Source organism: Orycteropus afer, unplaced genomic scaffold (genome assembly GCF_000298275.1).
Source record: "Orycteropus afer afer isolate SDZICR_OR568_19922 unplaced genomic scaffold, OryAfe1.0 scaffold00029, whole genome shotgun sequence".
In the NCBI taxonomy this organism is placed as follows: domain Eukaryota; kingdom Metazoa; phylum Chordata; class Mammalia; order Tubulidentata; family Orycteropodidae; genus Orycteropus; species Orycteropus afer.
Genome location: NW_006921616.1, coordinates 15,554,998 through 15,574,256, shown reverse-complemented (window position 1 = coordinate 15,574,256; position 19,259 = coordinate 15,554,998). Strand labels below are relative to the sequence as shown.

General features: G+C 38.2%; 1 protein-coding gene across 1 annotated transcript; it reads left to right on the top strand.

The window, feature by feature from the left end:
* Positions 1-716: 716 nt before the first annotated feature.
* RAB27B (RAB27B, member RAS oncogene family) lies at positions 717-13,868 on the top strand. Its single transcript, XM_007935533.2, has 5 exons — positions 717-869; positions 2,970-3,055; positions 7,304-7,407; positions 11,295-11,418; positions 13,679-13,868. Exons 1-5 carry the CDS (start codon positions 717-719, stop codon positions 13,866-13,868), a joined length of 657 nt encoding a protein of 218 aa, XP_007933724.1.
* Positions 13,869-19,259: the final 5,391 nt, after the last annotated feature.

Genomic DNA, 19,259 nt, shown 5'->3' with positions numbered 1-19,259 from the left:
ATCCTACTTCCGTAGTGATACTGCCTCGGAAACCCAAGGAGGGGTCGCTATGAGTCGGGGCCGACTCGACGGCACATAACAACAACAACATCACACCAGCAAAGCTGGTCCTTTTTTTGTTTTTTTAATTTTGTTCCTCATTATTCTCCCTCTCTATCCAGGATCTCCTGCTAAATAAGGAATATTTTGCAATACATAGTAGAAAGACTACTCTGCACAGTTAGATACAAAATATTCCCTTAGACTTTCCTTCTCCACTAACCATATATATTATCAGTCTGTCTGTAGCACATCTATATAATCTTGGACAGATTTTTTCTGTTTCCTGTGATTCTCTCCTCTTCATAGAATCATACTTCTGACCCCAAAAGACCCTGGTTAAAAAAAAAAAAAAAAAAAAAAGTTTTTTTTTTTTTACTTAAGTTCTACTATTGCTATTGCTGTGGTAATGGCTATTTGGATATCATATAACTTTTTATTCCATATTAACTGATACGATGTCGAAGATTTGTATTCAGTGAAATAAAAGATATCACCTCACCCCTAAAACCGATCTGAACAAGTTAATTCAGAATCTACCAGCACACAGGCATTTGATTTTTTAAGGTTGGAATCTGGATTTATGCTGTGTCTTGATCATGAGACAAAAGAACGCTAACTACAATCATAACATACTTGTTTTTCCTCTCCTTCACAGGCCCACCAAGACTATCACTATGACCGATGGGGACTATGATTATCTGATCAAACTCCTGGCCCTTGGAGACTCCGGGGTGGGGAAGACGACATTTCTTTATAGATACACCGACAATAAATTCAATCCAAAATTCATCACAACAGTGGGAATAGACTTCCGGGAAAAACGTGTGGTGAGTTTTTAGCTGTAATGTTAATCCTGTTGCTGATAACCTCATATAAAATAAGAACTAAGAAGCTATGTGTCCCTTGAACTTTATGCTCTTCTAAGATCTATCTTTATGGGATCAAACAGCAACTGGAAAGATTAGATAGGAAGTTTCAGGGCAGTGAGTATATACATGTTAATGGGGGAGGAACAACTCAGAAAAGGAAGCTGAGAATGGTTGCATGACCCAAACAATGTAATCAATGTCACTGAATTTCACATTAGAAACTGTTGAATTGCTCTATGCTTTGCTGTATATATCCTCAACAGCAACAACAATGACAAAAATAAAATAAATGATTTTAAAAAGTAACTAGGTTTTTTGCTTTGCCAGGTGTCTCTCTTTTATCTGATGAAATTTATAATCTGTCTCTTTCATTTACTTTAGAATATATTTATTACTTCCTCAACTATAAATAACATGTTGCTTAGAAAATATTGAGTGGCACTATCTTTTCACTCCAAAAGTATACAGGGCAACTAAAATAAAAACCTTGTGTTTTCTATGAATTCTAAAGAAATCTTTTAAAACTTGAATTATTCAGAATCCAAGCACATTAACTCTTCGGTCGAGTTAGATGCCTCAATTAGAACCAGGGTTTGTTTCTCTGTTCTTGAGAAAACGATTGAAAAGCATGATTGACAAATAGCTGGAACGTGAGCTTTATAATTTCCTGCTGCATTTTTATTTATGTGTAGGCTCAGCCATCAATCACTGGTTTATTATGAACAGAATGTGAGACCAATCCATGCTACTTTCCAAGATAAGGGGCTTTAAGTGAGAATCACAACCACTTCCTTCTCCCACGCTAGACGGCAATGACAGGAATAAGGATAATTGTGACATGTGAGACGTGTAGCATAGGCACATAAGCTTAGCCAGATTGACTGCCACCCAAGGTATCTTTGATTGCCAGGATGTCTGTGGCTTCCAGTTGATGTCACAAAGCTACTCAATCCTTGAGATTTGGGACAGAAAACAAAAGAAATGGTGGTTGGAAGGGTATTATTATCTGAGAAGTTTGGTCATGATTCCTTATAATATCCTGCACCTTATCTGAAAGTCAATACCCTGTACCTCAGTCTTAGTAAACTTCCTTCCAACCCCTCCAAGAGTTTTCCTGCCACCTATCCCCCTCCTCCCCCATCCTTTCCACAGTCCCACTGATCCAAGTCCTTGCAAACTTTACACTTTGAAATAATTCCTCTAAACCATATTTTGGGGAAGCTGATTAAAAATTAAAATGGTTATGTTTAGCTTAAATAAAATACTGGAAAATCTGTAATTAAAAAAAATTATGTTTCTAAAAGAAGCCTTTGATTGTAAAAGAAGGTTTGATATGCCCTGTGCCAACTTACTGAGGAATTCTGTGCATATTTCATGGATAAGTCATTTTAAAACTCTATCTCTCAGTAAAATAAATCCAGTCCTTTTTAAAGCATTTTACTGGTAAGGGAGCTCTGGTGGCGTAGTGCTAAGACATTTGATTGCTAACCAGAAGGCCGGTGATTAAAACCCACCAGCCACTCCTCAGAGGGAAGACTGGGCAACCTACTTCCATAGTGATACCACCTCAGAAACCCAAGGAGGGGTCGCTATGAGTCAGATCCGACTAGATGGCAGTGAGGTTTTTTTTTTTTTTTTTTTTTGGTTTACTGGTAAAGACATCCTTATTTAAGTTTGCAGCAACTCTATGAAGTAGGAGGGGATATGGGTCTCAATTTACGGGTAAGACAATAAGACCCAAACAGGTTAAATGCAGAGTTGGTATTTGAACTTAGAACTTGGGTCCTAAATCTAATGTTTGCTGCCTCCATGAGGAAATGACAGAAGGTGTCTAATTTAAGTTTGCAGTATGCCTAAACTGTGTTGAAAATCATATTTGTACTTGACATTTCAAAGTGAGAGTATATGCAATACTACTGAAAAAGCAGAGCAAATATTTATTCTGCACTATGAACTTTGATTATAGTAATCGAGAAAAAACATGCCGAGTGAACCCAGAGAATTTGAATGTTAACACAATCCATAGCAGTATCAGCTGATGCAAATTGTCTGTTTCAGGTTTATAACACACAAGGCCCAAATGGATCTTCAGGGAAAGCTTTTAAGGTGCACCTTCAGCTTTGGGACACTGCAGGACAAGAACGGTAATTGTAAATTACATTGTTTCCAGCTGTACACATAGCCTAGAAAACCTTACTTTAAAATGAATGCTGTATATGAACTTGAGGACATTGCTGGCTCAGTGGCAGAAATCTCACCTTCCAGGTGGGAGACCTGGGCCAATGTACCACCTGTGCAGCTACCACCTGGCCATTCACTGGAGGCTTCCATGTTACTATGGTGCTGAATAGATTTCAATGGAGCTTCCAGACTAAGTGGCATAGTGGTTAAAGCATTTGACTGTTAACAAAAAGTTCAGTCAGTACTTCAAGCCAGCGACTCTGCTGCAGAAAGATGAGGCAGTCTGCTTCCATAAAGATTTACAGCCTTGGAAACCCTATGGGGCAGTTGTAGTCTGTCTTACAGGATCACTAGGAGTCAGAATCGACTTGATGGCAGTGAGTTTGGTTTGGGTTTTTGGCCTAGACTAAGACAGACTAGGAAGAAAGGTCTGGCAATCTGCTTCCAAAAATCAGCCAATGACAACAGTATGGATGACAATGGACAGATCAGCAGCCAATCACGGGCATCGTGCAGGATCAGGTGGCATTTCATTCTGTTGTGCACACATAACAACATGAGTTGGGGAGACTCAAAGGCAGCAAACAACAAGGCAAATATGAAAAACATAATTTGCCAGTTTTTCCTGTTTTGAAGTAGACATGTGTATCAAGAAAGAAATATAAACCATTTTCAGTTAATCTACTATAACTAGTGCTGAGTATTTGGCCTCCAGTTTTAATAATCAGCTTTTCAAAAATCTCTATGGAGTTTCTTGTTATATATTTCCTTTCCACTTTTGTAGTAGGAGAAAGTTCTCCAGCATTCAAGTGAATAAAGATGGGAGATTAACACTATTGTAAGTGCTGCTTTAATAGAGAGATGAAGGAAAGGGTGTTAAAACCATTCTCATCTCATTGCTTGTTCTTTCACACAGACTTCTCAGTGCATGCCGTCTGATTGGCTCTGCCCTGCGTTTCTGATTACACCCTTGTCTTCCAGTTAGAGTGCTTTAGCCACTTTCCACCTTCCCTGATCTTCTGCCCAGGCCCACCCACCTCACACTGCTCATCCTCTGTCAGGGCTTTCTGAAAACCCCAGCTGAACTCCCTCTTTCTTGTGAATTCCTGCAACACTGATTCTGTCTTCCCTTTAGTTACAAAAATTACCACCTGGTAATAAGCATTTCTACTATTTTTGCCTCTAACAGTTGTTTAATGATTCACCTAGTGACCTTGTCACCCCAACAAAATTATCTCCATAAGAGGAGAGACCTTGCCTGGTTTGTAGTATTGTTTCTGTTATAATGCCTAAGAATAGATACTCAGTAGGCAATAATAAAAGAGCCCTGGTAGTACAGAGGTTAAGCACTTGGCTGCTAACTGAAAGGTCAGTGGTTTGAACCCACCAGCAGCTCCATGGAGATCTGTTCCTTTAAATTTACAGTCTAGGAAACCCTATGTGGTCTACTGTGTCCTATAGGATCATTATGAGTAGGCATCAACTCAATAGCACATAACAACCACAGACAGTGGTGGTGACTGCCTGGTACTGAGGATGCTATTCCACACTCAATGACAATGTACTTCTTTGGGCTCCAAGGTTTTGAAGTATTAAAGACCCAAAGCTAATGAAGCCCCTGTATTAGATTACAGAAAAGTTTGCAGTAGTTCGGCATAGAGCATATTTAGAAGGCTCGTACCTCCAAATTCTGCATCACATATCTTAGTATGTTTATGCTTGTAAACACTTCAGTTTTTGAAATGCATCCAAAACGTTCTCACTTTCAGTGAGTGTATATGCCAGAAGAGGTGCTGGACCCTCTCTGTTAGCTTTTCTGACTATGAATTCCATTTACACACACCCTTCAACACTGCTGGTTCCTCCCAAGTCATTCCTCACAAGAGTCTCTGCTCACATGTCAGTTTTGTTGTCACAAAGATGTATGTTTTATAGACCAATTTAACTCATTTTCCAAGAAGTAATATGAGAAAATGTGGTTCCCATATGTCCTGGCGAATGATATGTCAGCCTTGCCTGATGGCAGGCTTCTCTCATCTGTCCCCTTAAGACAGCTGCTCCATGAGGGAAATGGGGAATACTAGGGACATTCTTAGTAACACTTGGGTTATTCATCCCTTGAGAATTTTTCATTCTGTACATATAAATTATAGCTAAGCAACAAGACAAACAATGTCTCACACCTCAACCCCGTGCCCGAGGGCATCTGGCACTCCAATCCATATAAGATAATGGGCATTGATAAGAGTGACATCATGGGAGACAGGAAAAAGCCATACCCCTTGTATAAACCTAAATGATACAGGGCACAGCCTCAGTCCCCAGGGAAAGAGAGTGATTATACAACCCTGGGATCTGATTCCTTTATGTGGTCCTGATTTTCCCCACCCTAAAAACTCATTGGACAGACTGAGCTCAGTGGGTGAAGCCAGAAATCAATTCTCTTTCTCCTTAGAGGAAATCTTGGGAACATTACAGGATAACAAAGATGGGGGCAGAATGGTCCATGAGATAAGCCTGGTCAGTTTAAGTGTGTATTGTCCATGTTGCCATAGATACAGAAGGATCAAAGAGTGTTTGACCCCATAAGATCAATACAGCAAGCATGTTTTGGGTAATTCTGTCATGTGTTGTAGACAATGTAAAGGGAATAAGACATGGTTTTGTCCTCATTTTATACACACACACACACACACACATATACATATATACACACACATATATGCACTTAGGGAGAGAACAAAGAGAAGTTTTTTTAACCATTAAACCATTATGATTGAGGAAGAGACAATGTCATGAATTCAATTATTCCCCAAAAAGAGAGAAAAAAATCAATAAAAGTACTTTAATCTCTGTAAGCTTCCAGTGAGTGGGAGGAACAAATCCAGAAAGAAAACTGATTGGTTTATTTTTGCATTTCTACATTTTTAGATCATGACAATGCCCTACCAAAGAAATCCTAATTTCAAATGTTTAATAATTTTGTACTCTTTGATGTTCTCTTTCTTTCCAACTTGCTTTCACTGTCTTTAATTTCAAAAATATTTCATGAGTGACAACTATGCTCTGGGCCATGACATGACAGAGAATGTGTTGGAAACATAGCTCTTTTTCCCTTGGAGTTCATGGTCTAGTGTGGAATTTGAAAAAATAACTCACAGTTGTAATATAGCCATAGGTCACTAAGAGGGAAACAAAAGAGGATAGACAAGCCCACCATGAGGAACCTGTAACCCAGACTTGGGTGTTGGGAAGGCTGCTTCAAGAGGGATATTTCCTCTGATACCATTTTGTATGTACTCATGAAGGATGAATGAATGAGTGTAATCTAAGCAGATAAGAGGTGGGAGGTGAGGTTATCAGTAGGGAGAAAACAGAAAGAAAACCATGTGTGAAAGGCCCAGAGGAGAGAAAGAGCTTTCTAAGAACTAAAAGATCAGCATGCCTGTAGATGGTCAAGAGATGAAGCTGACAGATGGCCAAGGTCAGCTCAAACAGAGCACTGACAATCTGTTAAAGAGTTTGAACATTACCTTAAGAGCAATGTATAGTCATTAAAATGCTCTTAGCAGAAGATTGATGTCATCAGTGGGAAGCCTACTTATAAGATGGGGCAAGTTATCCAGGTGAGAGATAATGGCTTTGGGAACTAGAATAGTGGTAGGGTGGGTGGACAGAAATGAACAGGTCAAAAGATATTTGTTGATTATTTGTATATAGCAGGTGAAGAGATTGTGGCAAATGGGAGGGTAATGATGCCATTGATGACAGAAGGAGAAATGAGGAAGGTCTAGTGTGGTTCTGGATGTGTAAAGTTGGAGATGCCTGTGTTTCCTCTAAGTAGAAATATATAAAAGTAATTGAGCACACAGTGTCAAGGACAAAACAAGACCTGGACTTCATGAGATTTCATCATCTAGATCTAGACCTGTGTATGTTTGTGTTTGAATGTTACAACTCTGTGTGTTTAAGTGCTATGAGACCATACTGTCAGGAAGTGGTCTTTAAAACAATAAATAAATCAATAAATAACGCCAACCAAATCTCTTCTTCTGGCCTTTCAGCAGGATTTCCACCTGCTATCCCTGTTCTGTGGGATAATCCCTAACAGTTAGCCTTGGAGACTTGATATGAAAAGGAAAGACTTGTTTGTATGGTATCGTAAGTCTGTGGACTCACTTGCAAAATTACCCACTGTGCTTTCTTGGCAGGTTTCGGAGCCTAACCACTGCGTTTTTCAGAGATGCCATGGGCTTCTTGTTAATGTTTGACCTCACCAGTCAACAGAGCTTCTTAAATGTCAGAAACTGGATGAGTAAGTTGTACTGAGGCATTTAAGTTGACCCTTTTAGGGCTCAAGAGCTACAAACACACATTGGAACTCAACACTACATTTGCTGGTTTGCCTTACAAGACATGGCCAGAGTAGCCATCATAGACTAGCTTTAGGGAGCCATGAGTTTTTCCTACATTGCCTTCAAAGTGGTGGCCTTTATCTGGATCACCCAAGGTGGCTTGGAATTGTATACTCCTTTGGTGCACTTTTAGGAGCTCTCATGGCACAATGGTTAAAGCATTTGGCTATTAACCCAAAGATTAGCTGTTCGAACCCACCAGCTGCTCTATGGAAGAAAGATGAGGCAATCTTCTTCCATAAAGATTGGCAGCCTTGGAAACTTTATGGGACAGTTCTACTTTGTCCTATAAGGGCATTATGAGTTGGAATTGACTGGATGGCAGTGGGTTTGGTTTTGGTTTTGATAACTTTTTAAGAAGAGTTAATTGGCACCTATATTGGAGGTCTTTGTTATTGTGATAGAAAGGCCACCAAGCCACTCCTTGGAAGGAAGATTGGGCAATCTACCTCCATAGTGATACTGACTCGGAAACCCAAGGAGGGGTCACTTTGAGTCAGATCTGACTCTGCGGCAGTGAGTTTAGTTTTTTATTTTTTGGTAGTAAGTGTTGAAGGATGCCTTATGACTGACTGAGCTACAACATCCACTACATCTGTTCTCAAAAAGCCACAGAAAAAACATAGTGTTTCCTGACCAGCTATACTTTAAACCTGAAATGCATGCAAGAACTAATGGGTTAATCAGGCATTAGTTAATTAGTAGTTAATGGATTCATAATACAGTAGTTTCATCTTTTCCATGGGGAATAACTTCCAAGACTCCAGTGGGTGTCTGAAACCATGAAGAGTATTGAACCCTGCATAGACTATGTTTTTTCCTATACATATGTACATACAACGGGTACCGTGTGCCCTGGCAGGCAGCTTTAACCCGTAGGTGCTGGAAGGACACAGAGCAGCCACTCACTGAGCTGTGTTTTTCAGGCTCACATCCAGTGGAAGAGGAGGAAGTCAGCTCCTGGGTGGAGCTGGACTTCATGAGATTTCATCATGCTACTCAGAATGGTGTGCAATTTAAGTATTTTCAGACCACGGTTGACCGTGGGTAACTGAAATAGCAGAATGTGAAACCACTGATAAGGGGGGACTACTGTAATTAATTATTAGTTAATCAATTACTCCAGAGAAAAGCACTGGCATGAAGATAAGCACAGTGTGCCAGTCAGTCAGCTCAGATTGGAATTTTACTTTTAAAACATTGTTCAAATACAAGGGGAACTTGTATGGAATAATCTTTAGCCTCCATGGTAACTTAGACATGATATTGTTGTTGTTATTGTTGTTATGTGCTGTCGAATTGGCCCCGACTCATAGCGACCCCTCCTTGGGTTTCCGAGGCAGTATCACCATGGAAGTAGATTGCCCACCTTCCTTCCGAGGAGTGGCTGGTGGGTTTGAACCACCAGACTTCTGGTTAGCAGACATGATATGGAGCTAAAATATTGCCCAATGAATTATTAAAGCCAATTAAGAGACTTACACATATGAGAGTAGCATATTGTATAATTTTTCCTTTCTTTTTTTACTTTATGTAGCACTGAGGAAGGGGCTCTGGTAGTACAGTGACTAAGGCATCTGACTGCTAACCAGAAGGTTGGTGGTTCAAACCCACCAGCCCACTCTGTGGAAACAAGACTGGGCAATCTATTTCTGTAAAGATTTACCAACTTGGAAACCCAGTGGGGATAGTTATGAGTCGGAATCAACTCGATGGCAGTGGATTTCTTTTTTTTTTGGTAGGACTAAAGAGAATATTTCATTTCTTTTTCTATTATCAGTAAGAATTTTGATCCTAATGGGCTAGACAAGTAACAGGACAGATTACTTGTTCTACAAGAACGGTGCTGCTACTCCTATCATTTCTGGATGTGTTGGGCAGTCTATGACTAGCTATGATCCGTTTATTAAATTTGGATCATGTTATTCCCCTGCTCAAAATCTTTGTGTGACTTCTCATGTCACTCAGGATAAAAGCCAAAGTCCTTCCCCAGCTCTGACACCCTGTGAGGGCAGACCCTGGGCATCCTCTCAGGTCCCTGTTCTCACTCTGACTGATGCACTGGGATCCAGCCCCACAGGTCTCATGCTCCTTGACCTGATGCACATTTCTGCTGTGGGCCCTTGCACTTCCCATCCCTCAGCCTTGATTGCTCTTCTCCAATTTATAGTTATGTTCCAGTTCCTTCATTTCCTTCAGTTGTTCAGTCAAACCTTATCCCTTCAGTGATGTTGTCCCTGACCACCCATCTCCATCACTAGCATTCTCCATCATTTTCAATCCCCCCAACAAATGGGCATTTGCTGCCACTTGATATTGACTCTTCTACCACTAGAATGTGAACTCTATGAGAGCACAGACTATCTATTTTGATTTTTGCCATAACCTAGACTTGAAGGGTGCCTGGTGCAAAGTAGGTGCTCCAAAAAGACATAGTTCTTATTAATATGTGTTCATTATTATTTTAGATTATTTTATATACATATATATGTTTATCTATATTTATACACACACACGCACTCACGTTGCTTTCAATGAGTTCAATATGAGTCTACAAAACTGCTTCCAAGGTAAGTTCAATAGCACAACTGCTACCAGTAAGGGGAAATAATGAATACATTCTGACCTTCTTAACACTTCTTCACTGAGTGTTTATCCTAGGCTCTGTCTTTATTCCCGATTATTATTACAATTCCTTATCCACGTTTTGGTGGTATTACTACATTCTTAAGGATTAGAAATTTCAGAGAATGACTCATTTATCCTTTTTCAAGGCAAACGAGACTCTCCCTTGTTTTTTAAAAATCTCCAGGATATTGGTGGGATTTAAGATAATTAACTGTGATTAATAATAATGATCCCATTCCTACCACCCAGACCATCAAAGGAAAATCCTTTGTCTTCTTCCTCTGGCTCAAGCAAGATACCACACAACGTGCCTTGAGACCTGCCATTGAAACAGCCCTCTATAATCATAGAATCATAGCTTCCCAGGTTCTTTTTTGTCCCCCTTTCTGCTTTCTCTCTTCTTTCTTGATTTCCTTTTTATTATTATTATTATTTTTTAATATCTTCCTCTCTCTTCTTTCTTTCCTCTTTTGAATATTATTTTTTGAAGAAAAGGAAAAAACAGATTACTGGTGTATTAAAATGGTTTCTCCATGAATTTGTAGTGGTTCAAAATTTTCTGCTCTTTTAAAATCATCACTTTGGATTCTGGGAGAGAAAAATGTGTCATCCTTCTAAAACAGAAAACATACAGACTTCAAATCATAGTCTATTATCTCCACTTACATTTGAGGAGCAAATGGTCTGAAGCAGTATGTTCTCAAAAGGCATGATAGTTGCTTCATAGAGATATTATTTCTAATCTTCACAGTCTGCAATTTGTGAGGCATTATCTTCATTTTAAGGAGCTCTGCTGGGGTAGTGGTTAAGGCATTTGACTGCTAACCAAAAGGTTGGTGTTTCAAACCCACCAGCCACTCCGTGGAAAACAGGTAAGGTATTCTGCTTCTATAAAGATTTGCAACCTCGGAAACTCAGTGGCGGTCACCATGAGTTGGAATCAGCTCAATGATAGTGAGTTTGTTTTTTGGTTTTATCTCAGTTTTACAGATGAAGAAACAGAGGTTGAGGAACGTTAAGTAACTGGGCTAATTGAACATAACTAGTAGGCAGCCAAATTGGAGATGGAAAAATAAGATGAGGACTCTGTAGTCTAAGCAGTCATTTGACATGACCTGTGTATAATGAACAGGCTGGTTCCACATGCTTTCTTCCCAAGGCCAACTGCAAGCAAATGCTTATTGCGAAAATCCAGATATAGTATTAATTGGCAACAAAGCAGACCTGCCAGACCAGAGGGAGGTCAACGAACGGCAAGCCCAAGACCTGGCAGAAAAATACGGGTAGGTTGGTTACGTCGAAAGGTCATCTGACCTTGCAAATGGCTTATTAACTGAAGGAGCAGAAATCCAACATTTATCCTAGGAGGGATCTTCTTGAATCAAGAATAGCAGATGAATTAAAACAATCTTCCAGAAGAACATATATATGTCGATTGGATTACTTAATAATAGCAGCTAACACTTATTGAATATTTATTATATGCTAGGTAGGGTTTCAAACTGGTTCTTCCCAGGTTGGTCATGGCCAATGAAGTAAAACTGGAATGGACCCAAATATGTAAAATGTAAGTAAGCAAGAACAATAACTGGAACAGAAAAAGTAACAGGATAAAGACCTGCTCAAAACTTAACCTCCCTGTTAGAAAAGAAGGGTAGTACATGCACTGCATGGCAATCACTGACAGGACCAGGCAGAAACAGTGGTTCCTGGCTCAAAGATGGGGGCTGACCATGCTCCTTTGTGTATGACTCATCACAGTCCTGGCAATAATCCAGTCTCCTGCATCAGGCTTCTGAAGGGGTTCACTATGCCTCTTCCCAGTCTCCCATTCCAGAGCTTCAACCTATAGTTTTTCCTTCTGGTTACCATACCACTTCACCAAAATTAAAAAAACAATTCTGATTTCACTTCATCAGCTATGACTGACTGAACCAGGTGAAGCCTTGATGCTATGAACTGTTTTAAGATTAACTGATTTTACTCTCATGCAACTATATGGGAGATCCTAGAGTTACTCCATTTTACATACGAATACCTGAGTCACATAGAGATTAAATAACTAATGGAAAGCCACGCAGCTCCTACTGTTGGGCCTTTAATTCAACGGGTCAGTCTGAGGTCAGACCTCATGCTCTTAAACACCATACTCTACTACTGCCTCTCAATTAAGCTGGAAGACTCCAAAGATTGACACCTGACAGGGACATAACATTGCAATCTTTATTCTAGCTGTGATTGAATGCCAGCTAAAATAAAGTGAAAAATAAACAAAAAACTCATGCAATATTTGAAACACACTTTTACTAACATTCGTTGTTCATCTGAAATTCAAATTTAACTTGGATAATGTGTATTTTTATTCACTAAATCTAGCAACCCTGTCCTTAGCACATTTATATGTATGTCTGTATTTTAATATAATATTTCCCTTCAAAGAATTAGAAAATATAGAAAAGCCTGCAGAAGAAATGAATAGAATGGGGTAGTGATCTTTGGTCTGTTTTGAATAATAAGATGCCTAGACATGAAAGAAGTCTTCAGAACTGTGACTTACCCCATCTTGTCAAGCACAGCTGAGCCATGTTTCTTTTCTCTTTCCTAGTGGCCCTACCCTCACTCTGTCACCCCAAGGTCATCACCAAGTTTTCCCTCCTTTCAGATTATATCCTACCAACAACACACACAGCATTTTTAAGTCAGGAAGCTCAAAGAACTGTGGCTAGAGAGCCCTTCAAGTTTGCACTGGCTCTCTCTAGGGGCACAGTGAGCTTTCAGTCACTATTAACATAAAATTAAGATTTACAAGAAGTAAAAATAATTTGAGATTTGTCTTCTTCAATTTCTTAGGAACCTTCAGTCAATGTAAGTCATTTGTAGATTGACTTCCAAAGCAGAATTGGTCATTCTGTTTTAAATTTAAAGCAGTTTCATCAGATCTGCCAAGTTTTTACTGAAAGATTCTCCTGAGAATTTTAAAAATTTGTATGTTCTCTTGTATTATTTTGGAAGGAAGATTAGGCAATCTACTTCCATAATGATACTGCCTGGGAAACCCAAAGAGGGGTTGCAATGAGTTGGATATGACTCAACGGTAATGAGTTTTTGTTTGGTTCTTCCATTATTATTCCAAACACATAGAGACAATATTCACATGAATATCCTATTCAATGCATGCCTAATTTCTAGAAATTATACTTCAAGATAGTTGATTAGAAGGTTGTCAAATTTTAATGGTAATATTGGTCATTACTTAGGTATTTCTTACCTCTTAATTTTTTAAACAGTTATGCATGGGCTTCAAGTTCCTGAGTACATCGTGTCTCAGCTTCTTTGTCCATAAAACAGTTATAACTATACCAAAGGGCAGCCCACCTGTTTTTGCTCATTGGTGGGTGGGGGTGGAGGATGCTTTGCAATTTAGCAAGAAAACTATGATGATTTCCCAGTCTCTCCTCCAGCCATGGTTTTGTATGTGAGACTCATTTGTACATCTGCTTATATCTTTTTCTGATTTCTTACCTATCGTATTTTCTATGCTAGCATACCCTACTTTGAAACAAGTGCAGCAACTGGACAGAATGTGGAGAAAGCTGTGGAGACCCTTCTGGACTTAATAATGAAACGAATGGAACAGTGTGTAGAGAAGACACAAGTCCCCGACACTGCCAATGGAGGGAACTCCGGAAAACTAGATGGGGAGAAGCCAGCAGAGAAAAAATGTGCCTGCTAGACTCTACATGTGAACTGACAATCAAGAGCCCCACCCAAATATTACTTCCACAACAAATGACCAACCACGAAATTGTTGTTGAGTAGACCATGCACAAAGGCATGTCTTTCTTTTTCTGCCAGAAAATCTACTTTAAGAAACTACAGTAGTCAACAGCGTGCAAATGAATTAAACAGTTTTCCCTGAGGCCCCTCCAGACAAGATCAAAGATTCCCTAATGATGTCTCACCATCATGGATGCTAAATGTGTTTTTCTTACAAAGATGAATATATAAGATAGTGTACAAGCATATATTAATGAGATTTAAGTCAACAAATTTGCACTGCCATATTGAGGAAAGGGAGAGGCTACTAAAAGAAAACATAGAAAGATTATTATTGTTATTATTAAGATTGGGTATTCTTCCTACATAGACTCTGATTCATACATTTAGGTTTCCATTATATTAGTTAAAAATAGACAATGAAGAATTCTGTGTCGTTCATTAAGAATGTCATTACAACTAATAAGCTGTGCTTGAATGACTAAATTACTCATAAGGTTATGAGAGGATGAATGTCAGTCAATTCTGCTAAAATGTGCAGGAGTGTGTAATAATGCCATTTTTATATTCTTAGTAAATAGCAGGTAGATAAGAGCAGAACTGTGAAGGACCAAGTACAAGAGAAATGACTTGGCAGAAAAAATGCAAATATGGGAACATGGCACTGGACCCCTGAAATGAAATGCATCTTTTCCAGATGTCTGAGAGAATTATTTAGCCAAATTTTACTCACGCTAATTAGAAGCTGACATTATCAGTTGGGAGTAAGAGAATTACCAGAGGTTTTCATTTCAAACAAACTTTTAGCAATTGGTTCACTATTCTGCATCACATTTCATTTTTTTTTTTTTTTCTCAGCAGATGTTGATAAGTTATCACAAGGAGAAATTAAAGATTGCTGTTTTTTAAATATTTCTTTCAAAAACTAGCCTTAATCATTTTTATTTTAGTTAAGATATTCTGGAATTCCTTGAAACAGCACATGATTATTAATTGTGGGTTTCTTTTTAATTGATAAGAACATTGGAAACCCTAAGTCACATTCCTTTCCTCCAACACACCCAGACCTCTGACTTTGAATAAATTTTAGAAAAACAGATGTTATTAATTAAAATTTTGTAGATCAACAATTTCAGAGTCATGGTGGATCAATATTATGGCCACTGAATTTTCATGTCACTCATCACTACAAATTGGTGATGTTGTTGTTGTTATGTGCCATCGAGTCGGCCCCGACTCATAGCGACGACCCCTTGGGTTTCCTAGGTGGTATCACTACAGAAGTAGATTGCCCACTTGGTGATACCTCATCCTATACTGTAGTACTTTAGCTTAAAAACAAATTGCCTATTAATGTCAAAATCTGCATGGTTTAGCAAATTTCAGGATTGGGTATGCATGGAACTGTCTCTTATATCACCAAAAATTTGATTAATTGCTTTATTTTTCACATTTCTCAAAAATGGTCACAAAACTATTTTCCACTGGCCTATTTTTATTACTGCATCTGAACTAATATTATCTTTTGATCTTAGTTTATGATAAACGTAGCTGTTCCTAGCAAACTAATTATTATATAAGTATTTTAGTCACTTTTATCAATAACTTATGACTCATTTATTCTAACAAAGGCAAGGCACTCCAAGTTTTCTATCTTCTTTATGAAGATATGATTCTCACTCAACTGAATGGCTCCTCTTCTATATGATTTTGCCATAGAAACCTCATATTTCCATACCGTGTGCATATTTTTTTCTTTCTTTTTTTTTTTTTTTTGTTAAATTACAAAAGCATGGGAAACCCTAAATCCCAGTCCCCCTTTCAGCTCTGTACCAAGTTCCACCTGGCTTTGAATCAAACACAGACAAATCCAAGGAAATGTCTTTTTGTCATGTTCTTAGGATGGAATAGACCCAGAAATGTGTCATGAATAACAGCAATTTGGAGGCTAGAATGGGGTTAGCCTTGTGAAGTCCTCAGTATTAACTCCCTCATTTCTCTGCTCTCTGTAGCACTGTGCCAGTCTCTGAAATTGATCATAGTTGGATATCTCTCCATTGATATTTTCTCTAGGATACTCTTCCTGATATCAACGTGCCATGAAGATAGAAAGCTATTAGCTAACAGTTAAGACATTTCTTCTAGAAGGAAAGTGAACTGAAGCAATATAACCATTGCTGTCGCAAAATGGGGTGAACTTTTGTGATCGTTTTAGCAAGTTCTTTTTTGGGATTCAAATTGTGACATCCACTGCATTTCCATAGGGAATGTTTGGCCTTTATAAAACCGTAAAGGTATTCTATTTTTGATATATCTTTTTGTGTTCTTTCATTTCTCAGCTCTATGATTGATTACTTTTGCCAAGATTCTGTCATTGTCAGTTCTTCACAAGCATTTATTGAAGATCTATTTTAAGATGATGTTATTTGATATCTGTAGCATGAAGCCGAGGGTGGTGATGCCCATAATTATAGAACTGTGTCTGTAAAAAGAATGATTGAGTAATAATCTCAAGAGGAACGATATTTAATACAGACAAGAAAGTTAATTTTAAAACATCATTCTATTTGTAAATAAAATACTTGATGTAAAAATTGCTCTCTATGAAGTTTGACATCTGATTCCAAATTCTATGTAACCATTACTAACAATACCTTCTCTCATTATTTCAAAATCAATAGTTTTGTATAATTCATTTTACAATTTCAGATTCCTCTGGTGCCATGAAGTATACAGACTGCTTTAAAGAACTGTAGACTCCTTTTAGCCTACAATATCATGTACTTTTGCCCAAAACGTGTCCTGTTACTGCTTATCTCCCAAACGCTTTAGTAAATCATACTGTATGTTGGCAAAATACCTAAAATGTACATGAAACTCCTTTTGGGGTATGGGAACCATGTCTGCAGTGCTTACACTGGTTTGATGTTTACATTACTCTAACACAGTGCCTCTGATACCTCTGTAACTGAATTTATCCCCACTCATACAGCTCATTTTCTATAATGTTCAATGCTATGAAAGCCACATAGAGACACTAACCAGGCTGAAGGTCTTCTGATGTCTTCAACAAAGCATACAGGAACTTTATTGGAATCTGTAGACTGTGACCACCAATGGTCTCCTAGCTCACTTCTCATGGACTAGGCATTTCTTGAGGTCTTAACTGTAATTAGGTACATGGTTAGCTTTTAATGTTAAAAGGAAAATCCTGGAAAAAAACAGCCAAGAACATAGTTTGTCTTGGCTTGATGATGGTAACAAGTCATAACATGGCAGAGAAATGCTAAATATGGGTATCTATTACCACTCTCGGAGCTCTGGTGGCGTAGTACCTAAGGCATGTGACTGCTAACCAGAAGGCTGGCAATTCAAACCCACCAGCCACTCCTCGGAAGGAAGGTTGGGCAATCTACTTCCATAGTGATATCACCTTGGAAACCCAAGAAGGGGTCGCTATGAGATGGGTCCGACTGGAGGACACTATGCTTTGTGTGCTATTACCACTCTGGGCACAGTGCTATCATTGCCATATCATCAGCTATCATGTTGCAAAAAAAAAAAAAATTTAAAAACCAGCACTTTCTAAAGTAAATATTGTGTCTGTTGTTTTTGACTAGAGGGGCCATTCTATGTATCAATAGATGTCTTTGTTCTGTTTCTAGTTTGTTATTCTTAGCCAACCTGTACAGGTAAGATGAGCCAGGCTAAAGTTTTTACCATCCTTTCCCTATCTCCTTTATAAGTGCAGAAGCTTGACCATAGAGAATGACATGATTACAGCAAAGACCAATTCAATAATAGCCAAAATATATTTTAAACTGTAAATTGAGTCTACCGGGAATCAACAAATTTGATGAAGTCCATATATATCCTCACAGGTGGAAGTGGAATGAGTGCAGCACTTAGAAAGAAAGGCAATAGTTGTGCAGTAACTCCAGTGTCCAATTAGGTATAGTATAAAACCTGCACTCCTGAGTATCAATATTCTGTGCCATAGAACAATACAATTCTCTGTTCACTTACAAAGGGGGACACTTCCTCTCCCCATTGTACACTGCATTAAACATTGGAGGAGAAACCTTTAGATTGTGAGGTTACAATCTAAAATTCAAGCTACAAAAAAACAAAACAAAAACAAATAAACCAACCACACTTCAGGTCTCTGGTTTCCTTAGATATTCAATTACTCTTTAAAAGAGCAGATGTTAATCAAATTATACAAAAATTTTCTTTCACCCTCTAGTACTAAGCTTTAAAGTGTTAACGGAAAGCTTTATCGTTTGTAAAGATGCCAAGATGTTGTCTACATTTAAACAGGTTGTGTAGAAGTTCAGCATAAATTATATTTTCTTCTTGACCTTCAACCAAGATGATGTTAAGCTGATTTCTGGGGAGAATATTAAGCTATCTCTTAAGTATGGAAAATGGATGTAGAATATTCTCTGAGATGAGTGTTGTCTCAATGCTTTATAAAATGATGTTGTTTGTCCCATAAAGTAGAACTAATGAAAATTATTAGATATTTAGGGGATATTACAAACTTCCTGCCTTGAATTTTTGTGTGGAGACCAAACAATAATGACATTGTTTTCCAAGAACTAGAGTGATGAGTTAAAATTATCTAACTAGTGCTCTTAAGTATGGTAGAACATGGAGAAGGCCCTATTTAAATCTTCTGAAAGGTTAAGTTTTTCAATAAGCAAAGGTAAGGCTTAGTAACCAACAGAATTTTTGTAATTGAATCTGTGGCAAATATTTGTCCATCATCTTTTTTAACTAAGCAGAACTCTCTGCCCCTAGAGCCAAGCTAATAAAAATATTTGAAGATCAAGGTTTATTAATGGCATCAAAATCTGGGAGGCTTAGGAATATTTTGTTTATTATATATGAATCTCATTTTCTCATAAATCGCACCTTGATTGAATTTTCAAGGAATAGAATCCCAAAGGTGTTTTTTTCTGTGGAGTTCTTTGTACTAACATACTATGGGTGAAGTATTTTCTAAATTTCCACATGGAAAGATCGTTATTATTATATTTTGAATGGTTGGACTATGTAAAATGGTCACATCTTCTGCACAATCTATATCTACACACACACACACCTTCAATCTTTTCTCCATTTATGAAGAGTCATCTGTTAATTGAGTGATTTAAAATTGGTTTCCTGGCCCCTTTCCTTACTAACAAATTGTGGAAGGCAACTAACTTAACTTTGAAGGATCATTAACAAATTCTGGAGTAGGAATGTCTGTCCTTAACCTAATAGATTCATTAACCAGTGACTGCTGTCCCTATGCCTGTTGTTACATCAAAGTACTGTCTGTCCCTCGTAAGGTAATGTT